Consider the following 15,917-nt stretch of genomic DNA (forward strand, 5'->3'; position numbering starts at 1 on the left):
TTCAATCAATATTTGTGGATTAGGTTGTATGTATATACCAAAGAATACAAAGACATAGAGTGAGAATTTCCTGGAATTTACTCATTATTACATATCTTCTCAGTATATATATTTTATAAGTACAATCATTACCATAAAAAATGTGACCTATGTTCTCAAAGGGGGAGAACAATAATTTGTGGTGTTAGAAAGGACGTCTTCACACTCAAAGAGATTAGAAGCCAATGATGTAAATCATGAACAGAAACGTATTTTTCTAAGTCTGAAATACTCGCTATTCTGACCTGCATGATTATGAAGACTTTTTTTCCATTCCTATTAAATATACTGCTTTTAATTTTGCCAAGTACTAAGTTAATTTCCTGGAGTAGGGAAATGGTACATACATATACCTACATTGTGTTTGCTGTTGTTTGTTTTCAGACAAGGTCTTGCTCTGCCACCCAGGTTGGAGTGTGGTAGCACAATCATGTATCCCTGCAGCTTTGAACTCCCAGGTTCATGTGATCCCCCTATCTCAGCCTCCCAAGTATCAGGACTACAGAAGTGTTCCACCATGCACAGCTAAATTTTTTATTTTTTGTAGAGACAGGATCTTGCTATGTTGCCCAATGAGTAATCTTTCACTCCTGGGCTCAAGTGATCCTCTCACCTCAGCTTCCCAAAATGTTAGGATTACAGGTGTGAGTAACTACACCAGATCCTACACTGTTTTTCAAGGAAAAGTTAAAATGTATTTATGAAGCCTACTAGAAAATTAATTCTAATGTTTACATGTCCCCCTATAATTCTGCCAACAGTGAATTTCTATTACGTACCTTAGATATAATCAAATATGTTTTAAGCCTTCAAATAAAAAAGCTCATCAATATCTTTTCTAAAACTCAAAACACAATTTATTCACCTTCCAGATTTAGGTAAAATCCCTGAAAGACTAGATATAAAAGCAAAAGCTATAAATATTACATAAGTAAAATAACAAACAGTAGTCATGAAGAAAAAGCCACCAAGGTTGTTAAATGCACACATCAAAAGAGAAGCATTCAACTTCCAATTCTGTGACATTATATTCAGGTTTAAAATTGTGCATTTACATGGGAAAATTTCAAGGTGTATGTACATTTACACTTGTAATGCCAGATCAGGGAAAGAAAATGAATTAAATCTTTCATTTCCCAAAGTACTAGTACCAAAGATGCAGCATAAAATGAGGTTATGGCCCAGCATTTGATGGACATAGCTTTTGGTATGCCTGCTGATACTAGTATTAACTTCTGTAGTCCGACAGGTTTCTCACATCAGTTAAAACTGTTCAATAATTCTACTTTTTCAAAAACCCTTTCTCTAATAAAGAATCCATAACTGGCAATACATTTCCTAAAGAAATTACTACAGTTTCTATACTCCTTATATTTTTATATTTCTATATTATTTTATTAGCAAAAGACAGAATATCTTTAGTTTATAAATTATAGTCAATTAACTCAATTATTTCCTTAAAAATTACCTAAAGCAACTTTTACATAGCAGTTAGATAACAATATATGTAATTTATTGTTCGATTACTCCTATTGTTGAAGATCAAAAGTAGGTTTTATAAATATTTTAAATATAAAAGTTGTTTTTGTAAACTATTTCATACTTAAATTATGCAAGACTCTATATACATGTGTGTGAGCAAATGCACACATAGTTTACGATTTAGAATTTAATCTGAACTGATGGGAGCATAGTTTCTCAAAGGGTAAAAACATTTTACATTTTACTCAGCAAGAAAAACGTAAATTATTCACTTTTTTTTTTTTTTTTTTTTTTGGGAGACAGAGTCTCACTCTATCACCCAGGCTGTAGTACAGTGATCTCAGCTCACTGCAGCCTCTGTCTCCCTTGTTCAGGCAATTCTCATGCCCCAGCTCCCTGAAGCTGGAATTAAAGGTGCATGCCACCATGCCTGGTTAGTTTTTTTTTTTTTTTTTTTTTTTTTTAAGTAGAGACGGGAGTTCACCATGTTGACCAGACTGGTCTTGATCTCCTGACCTCAAGTAATTCACCTGCCTCAGCCTCCCAAAGTGTTGGGATTACAGGCGTGAGCCACTATGCCTGGCCCTGAATTATCCCACTTTTACATAGCATTTCTTTTTCATATTTCTTCACTGCTAAGGAAAATACACCCAACTTGTAGAAAGGAAAAGGTTAATTAAAAGTTGAGAAAGTTCTCAGTACTTCAGCTTGGTTAAAAATAAGAAAATTTTAAAAATTTTAAGCAAAGCACTATTAAAAAGAGCAGACGATAATATGTGTTGATAGGGTTCAATAAGCAGACTAGAAATCTTGTTTCACATATCTAAACTTTGACTTTAACAGGTGAAATTAGGGTGGTAAAGTTAAGGGGAAAAAAGAGACTTAGACCAAAAAATGTTTAAACCCCCAAATAGGCCTCTATAATTAGACTTCTCCCGCCCTATCTAAAACGTGTTAATAGGGAAAGGAAAATTCCAGAGCCATTCAGCCTTCTGACTCAGAGAATGGAGGTAGGGGTAGCAGAGAAGGCAATCATATATGACTTTTTATTGAACCCAAGAAAAATCATCTAATATTTTTGCCACATGCAATACTCTCACAGGTTGCCTCTATTTTCATATCTATAAAATTAGGGACAATTACTCAGAAATTACTATTCCACATCTTCCCTAAGACATTAGCTTTTTATAACATAGTACTTGGAAAGTACTCCAGCATGAGAAAAAAAAAAAAAAAAGCAGTAATATGTGTTCTTTGTCCTACAATTTTTAAGGAAAACTTTATAGAATCTTGGATTTCTGAATACCATTTAATAAAAGAGGGATTTAAATTTAATACCAAGTACAAAAATGGAAAGAACTTTAGTTTCTCAAAGTGTAAACTATCAGAAGAGATAGAGTACTTAACATTGCTTAAACCTGGTGCAGTGTATGCAAGAACCAGCCAAACTGGTAATAACCTATCTGAGTACTGTCTCTCACTTCACATTATAATTTCGTTCTCTCTGCTGCAGTCACTATTTACACCACACCTGGCCTCCTATAATGGCTTCCTGGTATCTCTGCCTCACATCTCTGTCCATTCCAATCAGACTATATGATACTACAAAACTGAAAATATCAATTTCTTCAAGTTACTTTCAGAGGCACTTTCCTGTCCATATATCAAAGTCAAAATAATTCCTTAGCCTACAGACATTTTAAGAGCACACTACACATTAATGGATACACAATCAAGATCTCTACCATAGCACACCTATATTACTATTTGGCAATTTTTTAAAAATTGTATCTTCATAATTTACAACATGATTCACAGCCCCAATTCTGAACTTTCCCCGCAAACCACAAACTTCCTACCATCATTTTGCTGTTGACGTTTATGAACAGATGAACTTGACATCTACGTTACTGGGACAATAGAGCTATACCAAAAACACTCCTCTGACTGCCCTCTTTACTACTTAAAGGTCTTCTTTAATACTTTTCATTTATCTTCTGTCTTTTTTCTCTAAGGCAGAAATGTCCCTTCTCATTTTAATACTAATCTGTTTACTTGTGTTCATAATTTCACTTTACATGGTCTATGTTATTTCCCTATCAGTTATTCCCTCTCGAGGAAATTTACTCTGCTTTTGTCCCTAGCTCTTAACCCAACAAGTATGAATTCTCTCTCCCTAACTCTTATTTTAGGGCTGATAGGTTTTTGCTGATTTTTCCTTTTCCCACAAAAGTCAAATTTGGAGGGAGAAAAAATTAGAGGCAATTTTGTCTTTCACATTAATTGCACAAACTCAGTTAAAATTATTGCTGTGAGCCATGCTTTAAAATTTTATGTGTATGTGTGTATATACCTGCTGTCCACATCTCCCACCTTAGATACTGCTAAAACAAACAAGGTCATTTCCCATAGAGAAGAAAATATATATGCATTCTGGGTAGGTGATGTTTTTATACTTTTTATTTAGAATTAGAGGCTCACGGAAGTTATTTAAAAAAAAAAAAAAAGGCACAAAAAGGTCTTATGTACCCTATATCCAGCTTCCTCCAATGGTAACACTGCATAACTCTAGTACTCAATAACCCAAACAGGACACTGACATTAGTACAATGTCAGACCTAATTCATAGTTCATCAGTTTTTAGTGTATGCCTATGGGCATGTATGGTTCTAAACAATTTTAACATATGTATAGATTTGTGTACCACAACAAAAGCAGTATTTTAAAATATTCACTTCCATGCTAGTCAGGTTTCCATCAAACTGATACTGGGCTCAAAAATCAAAGATAAACATGCTTTTTTGGTCTCAAGAAATAGAACTTGTGCATATCTCACAACACAGAGAAAAGGAAAAGTACAATAAGTGCAAACCAGAATTCTATTCTGATTTTAAACTAATCTAGGAAATATATTCAAATCAAAACTTTTTCAAATTTATAAACTGAATCCTTGAAGCAAGTTTAACCCCCAAAAAACAACATACTTGGAATATACTACCCAAATATAACTACCTTCTGTAAAGTCCTCAGTATTATTTCCTGGATTCTGTTGAAGATTCATACAAAAGACAATCACATGGAGAACATCTGGGCAACTTTTGTAGAAGTCTCTAAGGACACTGTAATACCAACAAATATCCTTAGATATTTTAACTAGGTATGTGCACAGAATCACCTAGGGAATTAATGATACCCTGATAAGTCCCTTCTAGTATTTTTTCTCAAGAGTTTGTTTGATTAAAGAACTAGAATATTCATTTTTAACATAAAATAAAAATTACAAGGCATGTCAAGTTGTTTTTTCACATAGGCTGCCAAGAAGCTCAAGTGAAATTAGTGCTTATATACAGTCAAGCATATTATCCTTGCTTCCCACCAGATTTATCTTTGCCTCTCTTTATATGGCTTCTGTATCTTTATGTAAATATCTTTTGTATCTTACTGTATGTATTACACTGAGTCACACACAGTTTTTATATAAAACATACTTAATCCACACAAACTTATTCTACCAATGAGGAAACTAAAATCAGAAAGATTAAATGGTAACTTGGTAGAGCTGGAAATCACATTCATTTGCAATATCCACTTTCTAGGGGTTATATTAAAATTTTATATTTTTATAATTATATTAATTTTTAAACAAATTCTATTTTTTTCTAAGGAATGCAATATTTAGTTAATTTCTAAAAAAAGCTACAGTTAATATTTATTTTCATTCTGATAAGAAAACATATATTTAGTGTGTGCTCTGTAATTGTACTCAAGTTGTGTTCCTTTGTTCATTTTATTTTTTCTACCATTTCAAAAGCTCCTTAATGGCATATGCTTGTTTTTAGAGCTTATGACAGAGTTACAAAACAACATCTACTTCAATCTATATTTAGAATGTCTCTATAGTGGAATGCTTTCATGTGATAATAGTCATAATTACTATCTCTAAAAGTAGTAGTAGCATATTGTTTATTTTTATATATATGATGTACTTTAATAATAAACTCACCATAAAATACAACAGATTAATTGATGAAAATTAAATAATCTTAATTTTATACTACTTACAGACTGATAATTGTTTTATTCTAAAACTGAATAACAAAGAAAATAGGATAAGACTTGCATGAGACTTTAATAACATAACAAATATAAGTAATCAATTAACCTAATTGATATCACTGAAATAAACATATATTTTAAATGTTGGATATAAATAGTTCCCTTTTGAATGTAACTGCTGCAAATATACTTTGATTATTTTGGCAATTTCAAAGTATTTCTGTATTATATTAATATATGCTTTCTGATCAACTTATATAATAAAATATTGTAGAATTATTAGTAACTATTTTTCAGCATTTGCAGGAAGAACAATGAATTCCTTCTACACTATTTTTATATAAAGGCTTTTTATATAAAAATAAAGCCTTTGTATTAAAATAGTGTAGAGGCTTTATTTTTATATAAAAAGCCTTTATATAAAAATAGTGTAGTACAAGAATTACCAATATACAAATGGATACATGCATATGTTTCAGCATCCTTCCCATTTACACTTGATATCAATGAATAAACAATATTTCACTTCACAAACACTGGCTCATTTTAATATTTATTTACTCATCAGTGAGGAAAAATACAACTTTTTAATCTCATGTAAGATAGCATATCATAAAAGCTTAAGTGTGCAAATCTTTCCAATAATAGTACCAGTTACATAATAAACATTAATTTTATTTCTGTAAAGAGGTATATTTGTTTAATTTTAAAACATCTTTGATTTGTACGTTATTCTTCCTCTGTGTATAAAAAGGCACAAATATTTCAAATATTTAGTTTCATGTAATCACTTTCTTCTAGACTCTACTAATATCTTTTAAAAGTAGATCAAGTAACAATTATTTCCTGACCTCAAGCAGTAATATCCACAAACTGAACACTAGTCTCAAATCACCAATTTATCCCCAGGAATTATAAATATAGGATGGGAATTTAACATAAAGCTTTTTAAAACTAAAGGCCATTTAAGTATATCAACAATTTAAAATGTGCAGTTATATAAACAAATCAATAAAATGAAGAATGCCACAAAGATGGCTATATAAGAACATAATCTTCTTTATTATAACACCTTTGGAATAGAAGTGTAAATAGGCCAAAGGCATGCATTTCTGAAATACGATAATACTGGGCTTTAAAGCCACATTTCCTGGTATATCCCATCAAATGCACAATTTTGATTATTTCTTTCCAAACTGAAACACAATTTTCCTTTCTTCTCTGATCTGAAAGATTGCGAACTTCTCATAAAAAGAGTTATTTTGGCAAAGTTAAAGGGTAGCATTTAAAAATATTGCTTATGTCATAAGTCTGGATACTTTGAAAGAGAAATCTACAAATAAAGTGCCTCACAGGCTCTCTGGAAGAAAAAAGACCAAGCATTTTAAATGAAAAACATTCTCAAGCCAGTGATTCTTTCATTTCTATATGCAAGAGGGAGACTGGGATTCAAAAAGTTCATCAGCAACAAAGCTTTACTCCATCCCATTTAGCAGAATGTCAGTCTGTTATCTCATGTTAGGATTATATAAGACTGTTTTCTTCCATTAGGAAGAGTTCCTAAAATGGGCACTGTCAAGGCTGGTAAAAACTGAAATCTGACCTAGTTTTTCTCCAAAGATTTACATGGATTTTATGGTAATTCCTTCTACAGTTGGAGCTTGTCTCCTTTCAAATACACTATGCTAACTGAAATGTGCTAGGTAATACTTTACTTTTCATGTGTCAAAGTAAAAATCTACAGAACATGTAAGAATTTCTCAAATTTTTATCTCCAATAGTGAATTCTACACTTGATCTTAGCCAAAAGGCTGAGAGGCAATCCAACAGTGAATTCTTATACCACTTTCTATTTACGTCAACATTACTATCTGTTGTAAGCCTACTATCATCCTGAATAAACCTACATTAAAAAAATTACTCATTTGGAGTACATTAATAAAATAGAAATCAACTGATTAGCCTCACAGATAAGTTTGATAAAACACAAATATATGAACTTTAAAACATACTTTATTTGAAAAATAAAGATTCTTTGTATTGATCACAAGGCTATCATGTAGTTTTCTATACTCCTTTTAAAAATGAAGCATTACATTCCTGAGAGTGAAGAAGATTGGTGAATTAATAACATTTCTAGCCACAAAATAAAAAGAGAAATGCATTTCAAGTAAATTAACAAATCAACCACACATTTACAGAATTTTATATTATTCTTGTAATTCAAGTATAAATACCACAACTGTCCTACAATCATTCTAGAGAAATCACTAAGAAGTTCACCGAATTTAATTTTAAATAAAAGGGTAAGAAGGCATGCAGTCTATAGAAATTATATGCATATGAAAGCATGGCACAACAAATACATTTTCATCATATATTTACAGTAAGTAATGAATCACTTCTCATATTTATTCATTTTTAAGACTTCCAACTTCATTTTCCTGAACTGAAGTTTATAAGTATAAAAATATGACCTGTATTTACTATGCTTAATTAACCATTTAGCTCTGATTTCCACTGAACTAAATGAGGATAAGTTGGCTATAAATACTTACAATGAAATAAAAAAAAATTAACTTCATAGCTTAAAGGATATCCATAGAACTTTATATTGTATACCTCATAAGATAAAGTAAATAAATGTGATAAATACTATAATAATAGACTTCAGTTTCAGCAAAAGAATGATCTTGTTAACTAACTAGACATTTATTATCTTAAGTTCAAGGTTCTTTAGAATACACAGGAAATAAAATTACTCTATGCCCACAAAAACCAAAGCAATATGAGACAAACTATCACTGTTTGTATTTCTCCTATTTTATCAATAGGAGAAACTCCAGGACAAAAGTTCTCAAAACAGGTAATATTCTCTGTGTTCAAACAATGTATATTCAAGAATAACTAAAATGAACAAGGTTTAAAGAATACTTTTGGTACCCTTACATTCCAGTTACAAACACAGAAGGATAAGAATAAAAACAGCAATAATCAATACTCTCCAAGTACAGTCATTAATCGTTTACTCAGCTGAGGTCTTTTTAATATATTTTGCTAAAATTAATCATATAAATATACAATAAGCGGTTCATTCTTAAAAGCTGATATTATAAACTATGGTGCTTAATAAAAACCCTAAATATAAAAACACAAAGTTATAAACATAAAGTAATAGAATTTTTTAAATAAAGCTAACAACCTATGATAAAAAGAACTGGAAGGAAGGTGCAGATATGCAGATTTACAGGCTATATTGGGAATTAAAAACTATGAGTTAAAATTTATATTAAGACATCTATGTCCTCAGAATAATTATTGATATTTCAATACTTATGGCTATTATAACTCCTATTTCAGAAAAAGTGAAAAAAGGAGAATCACTGAGGCTAGTTTTACCACTCCTGCTATATATGAGTTACAACTGTAGTTTCAATGCTTTTTCCTACTTCTTTCTTATATCATAAATGAAGGTATTTATGTCCTTTCTTTCTGGCTCATATGCATAAATCACTTTTCGGAGGACTGGCTATTATAAAAGGGCCATATCTTTTGCATTTGTACACAAAATATAACTCATTTGAGTCAAATACTCAATGGGGAAAATAAGCATTAAAAGTTATCCTAGCTATAGAAATAAAACTAAATTCCTAGGAGGTTTTATAGGTGAATGATAAAATATGTGTTTTGGCTCAGAAAATAGAAATCTAAGGAAAATCAGGATAACCCTAATTAAGCTAAATATACTTAAGATTTTTTTCTGTATTTTGTTTATATGTAAAAAGGGAAAGAAGAAATGGTAACAGAGCTACAATATACCCATACCCCAGTTCTTGCTCTTTGCCTAGTAAGAACAGTATATTATAGAAGGTGGTGAGGATGACAATGATATAATGACAAATAGGAATGAAGTCAATACAAATGCAATGGGCCAATCTAGCTTTTGAGAAGAGAATGGTTTTTATGATTGGTTTTACTGAATTGTAAGTAATTAAAAATGTATTTGGACAGACATAGAAACTTTAAAAAACTGTGTCCATAACCATTCTCATTCAGAGATATTACTTCAATGAAACCTAATTGAGAAGATGGACATATGTATTTTTTCTCAACTTAAAGCCCAATTTCTTAGAAACTGACTTAATTTCCTCTGAAAATATCATTTGTGATAATAGAGGAAAACAATTCATTTCCTGTGATTTCTTAGGTAAGAATACAATGGCCCAAATCTCCATAAATTCTGTTAAATAAGCAGTGCTAAATCATACTGACCCATGTTAGTGTTTTAGCCTAGAACAGTCAGTGCTAACACCAAAGTAGATTAGTCTGAATATCATAATTCTTAAAAATGTATGTGTAGTACTTATATGTCAACACTTACGGCTATCGTAACATATGTTTCCTAGAGCCCTGCCCGTTTGAAGCAGCACTTCCTGGTCTTTGCTATTTAGCAGCTGCACCAGTGGTGAAATCAATCCAGCATCCACACATGGAATTCGCATAAACTCTGAAAATAAGAGACATATTTAATTAAAAATCTAACAATTCACAATTTACATAAATCAACCCCTCCAACAAAATAAATACCTACTTTTAATATATGGTATTTAAAAACCATCTTGAAAAGGTAGCTGAATATTTGAAGAGTACATTTCTGTTCAAAAGTACCCTATTAGAGCCCTACTAAATGCTTCATAGAATACACAAATGAGTGGGGTCATATTTTTGTTTGCTGATAGCCTCTGCCATAAACCAAAAGGATTTTTAATTAACTTTCATTACAACTAGTTTATCACTATCTTCTTGTAATAACTTGATGAGCTTTGGAAGCAGTATGTGTGATAATGGAAACAATGGCAATGTATTTCTGCGAGCCTGATGATTAAAGTACTACAGTTATAAACTAAGCCATCAAATTGCCTAATTTTTCACTGTTTTCTTAAAAAAAAAATATATATATATATATATATATATTTATATATATATATTTTTTAAAGGGGTTCAATGACCATTAAAAAATAATATATCCTTTTTTGGTTGGTAAGATATAGTGGAATCATCCACTTCTTATCTTCATTCCTGTCCTTTATTAAAATCTGTTTTATGGCTCACTCATATCTGCTGCTGCACCCATACATTTATAGGTCTCAAGCACTGAATAATTAAGATTTCTCAAATTTCAAACTCATTTTTTCCTTATATTTATGGCATACCATTCTCTATGTATTAACTCCCCATGATACCACCACAGTCATGATTGAACATAAACTTTTTTTTTTTTAACAGTGTCTCATGATGGACCACTACAAAACATAAGGACATATGTAACTGATCAAAGTTTTCCAATATCAATAACCAAATTATCTTTTGGACATCACAACTCACCATAAGGATGTTCTGGTCAATAATGTTAGTTAATAAAGAACTAATTTCTCTATCTATACCCTGTCCTACTAAAAAATCACTATCTTTTCACTTTCACTATCAAGGTGGTCGACCCCTTAGTTTGTTCCACAGGTACCCTCATAAGCAATCCTCCCTCTCCCTTCATTTTCAAATTCTTAGAGCACACCATATAGGTTATTCTGTCATCTGTCACCTCTGAGACAACTTCTTTTCCTACTAAGACAGCTATAAGTCACAGAGGTATTCCTCTCTCCCTAAAGAATTTAATTCCTATCATCTCCTTCTTATTATTCTATCACTAAAAATTCCTTGTAATATAAACTTCTAAGACTGAGATTATTTCCTATGTCAACAACTAACCTTTGAGTTTGTCATTGATGGTTTAAACTCAGTAATATTAAGTATCCCATCACTCATGTTAAGAAAATAAATTATGCTATACATGTTCATGGATTCAATCACCATCTATAGGAGATGACACATCAATCTGCTTATGTACCTCTTTAGTTAATGGTTACTTTAGACCCTTCATAGATTTCAAATCTTTTTTTCCCTGAGACAAGGTCTCACCCTCTCACCCTGGCTGGCATGCAATGGCATAATAATAGCTCACTGTAGCCTTGAACTCTTGAGCTTAATGGATCCTTCCTGACCTTAGCCTCCTGAGTAGCTGAAACTACACACATGTACCACCAGGCCTAGATAATTTTTTTTTTTTTTTTTTTTTTTTTTTTGAGACGGAGTATTGCTGCTCTGTTACCAAGGCTGGAGTGCAATGGTGCAGTCTCGGCTCACTGAAACCTCCACTTCTGGATTCAAACAATTCTCCTGCCTCCTCCTCTTGATTAGCTGGGACTACAGGCGCATGCCACCACACCTGGCTAGTTGTTGTATTTTTAGTAGAGATGAGGTTTCATCAGGCTGGCAGATCTCGAACTCCTGACCTCGTGATCTGCCCACCTTGGCCAATCAAAGTGCTGGGATTACAGGCGTGAGCCACCATGCCTGCACAAGTTGTTTTTTTTTTTTTTTTTTTTAATAGACAGAGTTTCACTCTGCTGCCCTGGCTGGTATCAAACTTCTACTTCTAGTCTCAAGTGATCCTCCCATAGTTGCCTCCCAAAGTACTAGGATTATAGGTGAGAGCCACCATGCCTAGCCTAGATTTCAAATCCTAAAATATGCCACTAACTCATATTAAAGACAGATGTTCATTATACTTTTCACTGAACAATGTCTGGTTCCCAACAGTAAGATGATCTCATTGACCACTAAAACAAAAAATTTAGGAATGGTATGATTTGTACTCATTTCATAAATAAAACTTGTTTATCTTATTATTTTGTTTTGTTATTGTTATTCTTCAGGCAATGGCAACATTAATGAATTACTGTGTTTCTTTACTCTTATGCTTTATATATATGACACCAATCTTTCAAAATTTTGTCTCTACAATCAATAGCTTCAAGTATTTTTGGAATAATGGAGAATAAATAATTATAGAAAAATTATGGAATCAAAACTTTTTGGAGCCATTTTTACTCAAAAACATATAAAGATGAAACAAAGCTAATATATATATTCCTCAGCTTTTAGTCACTGTCAGTCCCTGGATAAAGCAAAAAAAAAATTTCTTCTAAAAATCTTTAAGAGTGGTAGCCCTCACTAGCTAATTTTAAAGACATGAAGTTATCATGCTTCAGACAGATATATATTTTTAAAAAATACCAGGGATGTATAAGAATATCTTTAAAATGTTATACATATTACATTAGAGAGGCTTCAGAATGGCTGACAGTCATCTTTCTTCAAAGGGGTTCCTATTACTTATACCTCTCTACATTCACACCTGCTACCTTTCACAGCTCGCTGGATTCTGACTCAGTAGCTTAAGAGATGGTCTACTTTGAAAGATTTCCTAAAAACAGCAATGGTGATGAACTTAAAAAAAAAAAAAGCGAAAATCAGATTTTCTCTCTTGGCAATATGAACTCAGAGAACTGAAAATTTTGGTTAAGGGAGCAGGGCAGTACTGCAAGGGGGAGAGGCTGAAACTGAGATACATGACAGTGACTAGAAATCAGTGTTAGTGGATGACATTATGCTGTAGAAAGCAGGAGCCACTAAGTATTTCTATATATGTGTATTTGCCTATACAGCATAGAATTCATTTTTTTTTTTTTTGCAAAACACATATAAGTTAATATAGAAATTTAACACAGAGGTTTGAAGGAATAGGCATTGCTCTATTTCAATATCAATAAATATAAAAAGCTGATTTCCACCTAAGACTAATGTTTTTCTCTTTGACTGCAGTAATATATTCATTAAATAATTGTTGATTATTTCTATTCTTTTCTAAATCTAGAGTGTTAACACTTTACTTTTTTGCTTTTACTTTCTCAAACCTACTTGAATTACATATTCATCCAGCAGCATCATAAAGTACAGGCTGTGATGAAAACCACAAAATAAAATTATTTTCTTTTTAAATATACTGAGATTTATATCCCTCTCACATATCCTCAAATAATAAAAAACCTGGTCTACTTTCTCCACTTTCAGCTACCTTAAAACTCTTTTAAAACAAATGTTCAAGCCAAATAAAAACACTAAGTAGTACAGTCTACCTTAGTGTTTATGAGACTAAATCATAATATATATTCACATTTCAATTTTCTCTAATAACCTCCCCATATTAATTCTTAGCTTTTCTTTTCAAAAACAAGGAAAACTATGAGGCATGAATATAAAAGAATGAGTGACATTTATATTTTCCATTCACACTTTGTACCGCCCTAGTTTTTAAAGAAAGTACTGATGATCTTTCTTACAAAATGACTAAGGTTAAGCTTCCAACCCTGAGGTTTCAAGGTATACTTTAAGCTACCTGACAACATAGTGCGTTTTTCTGAAGTCTCAACTTTATTCAATGATTTTTCTAGGGCACGCATGCATTTTATACTAAAATAAACACGTACTACATGTATCTGTTATGGAGTAGAGGACAAAATTAAAATAAATAAAATTAATAAGACAGAACAGGAGACTTCTGTATTTGTGGTTAGTGCTCACCGAAGGTCTTGCACTCTTTTGTTAAAAGCACTCAGATGGAAGTTTTGATAAACACTTTGCAATATGATAAAGTACACAGAAGAACAAAAAAGAGTAATGTTAATCGAAACTACTGATTCTGTACTGCTTTAGACTGAAACTTGGTTCTCAAGCTTTATACTCATCAGAATCACCTAGAAGACTTGTTAAAACAGATGGTTGGGCCCACTCCTGAGTCCCTGATTCAGTAAGTCTGAGTGAGTGGATCCAAGAATTTGCATCTAACAAGTTCCCGGGTGAGTCTACTGCTGCTACGGTCAAAGGCAGGGAGCTGCTTTACAGCAACAGACATAAAGCAGTTTCAACTTTTGCTGGTTTTTATACATTTTCATGTCAGTTACCAGCCGAATCTTTCAGGTTACATGCTACTACCCCTGTATTCAGACCACCTCTACACATTCCACTGCCAACATAAAATCTCATTTACTAAAAAAAAAAAATGAAAGGAGAGAAAACAAACTAGAGCACAAAATCCAACTATTATCACATAAGTGTGATGATAGGCAAGATATTTAGCTTCCATGTTTTCTCATGTATATAAAATAACCCTAATTCACATGGGATTGAAATAATGTACATGACACTTAAATTATGTGGTCACAAAATCATAGCTAGCATTAAGCACTATTACTATTATTATTACTTTGAGAGTCCAATTCTGAAATATTCACAGACACATCATATCTTGCTTATTTGTCCTTTTACCTCATATCATTCTCAAGTCTATTATATAAGGGAATAACACAGTTAAAAGGTCTAAAAAATCTTTTACTATAAGTTCTAGTCAAAGCTACCCTCCCACACTGAACTCACCCATGGAACTTCTTACAAATCCTCTAAATTTTGAATGTCAGTAAAAGGTGTGTTAATTTTTAAAGATTCTTTTTGTATGCACAAAAACCTATTTGGGGTTTATCTGAATCTAAGAATTAAATGCTGATATTTCTCCTCTGTGCACAGCAAAGTAAAGATGAACAATTTAACTTCCAACCTCATATTCTCTGGTTCATACAATCTTTTTCACTGTCAGTTTCTAACAAGAAATACATGCCCAATACTATGTTGTGTCAGGTTGCATTTCTGAAGATATGTACTTGTTTTGAAAAGAACACTCAGTGGCCAGGCGCAATGGCTTACGTCTGTAAACCCAGCACTTTGGGAGGCCGAGGTGGGATGATCCCTTGAGCCCAGGAGTTGAAGACAAGTTTGGGCAACATAGAGAGACCCTGTCTCTACAAAAAATTATAATAATTAAAAAATTAGCCAGGCATGGTGGTACATGCCTATGGTCCAGCTACGCAGGAAGCTGCGGTGGGAGGATCGCTTGGGCCCAAGAGGTCAAGGCTGGAGTGAATCGTGATCCTGCCACTATACTTCAGCCTGGGTGACACAGCAAGATCTTGTCTCAAAAAACCCCCAAAAAAACCACTCAACAAGATTCCGGTCCACTTTCTCATCCAATTACTTAAAAAAGTAATGTGGTCACAGTACTAATATACCAATGTATCCTATTTATTTTAACCAGTGGAGGTTAGTGATATGCCCGTTACCAGCCTCTGATTAAAAGTATAAACATTAAAAATTCTATTATATCTTTAGAACATAGCTGTCATCTACTAGAATATAACCAGAAGAAACTCTTCACAGCAGAGTTGTCATGAAATTGTGACAGAGCATTATGAGGAATATTATTAAGTAAGAGCATATAGGAATGGCAATCCATTTCACAAAAATCTGTCATCCAAAATTTCTGAATTTACAATACAAGAACACTAAAAAAAGGATTTTAAGATAAAAACTGTGGAATCTCTACCTTGATT

The 15,917-nt window shown here is 32.3% G+C and overlaps 1 protein-coding gene and 1 pseudogene across 2 annotated transcripts in view; both read right to left on the reverse strand.

The window, feature by feature from the left end:
• LOC116545576 (rap1 GTPase-GDP dissociation stimulator 1-like) overlaps positions 1-15,917 on the reverse strand; it is a 128,508-nt gene that overhangs the window by 25,301 nt on the left and 87,290 nt on the right. For both annotated transcript variants that reach the window (XM_032272117.1, XM_032272116.1), the window contains exon 4: positions 9,959-10,084. In XM_032272117.1, the coding sequence (XP_032128008.1) occupies positions 9,959-10,084 (126 nt within the window). The remainder of the gene's footprint in view (positions 1-9,958; positions 10,085-15,917) is intronic.
• LOC116545578 lies at positions 7,248-7,400 on the reverse strand (annotated as a pseudogene).

The sequence above is a fragment of the Sapajus apella genome, unplaced genomic scaffold, assembly GCF_009761245.1.
Source record: "Sapajus apella isolate SASKATOON/1434 unplaced genomic scaffold, GSC_monkey_1.0 scaffold292, whole genome shotgun sequence".
In the NCBI taxonomy this organism is placed as follows: Eukaryota; Metazoa; Chordata; class Mammalia; order Primates; family Cebidae; genus Sapajus; species Sapajus apella.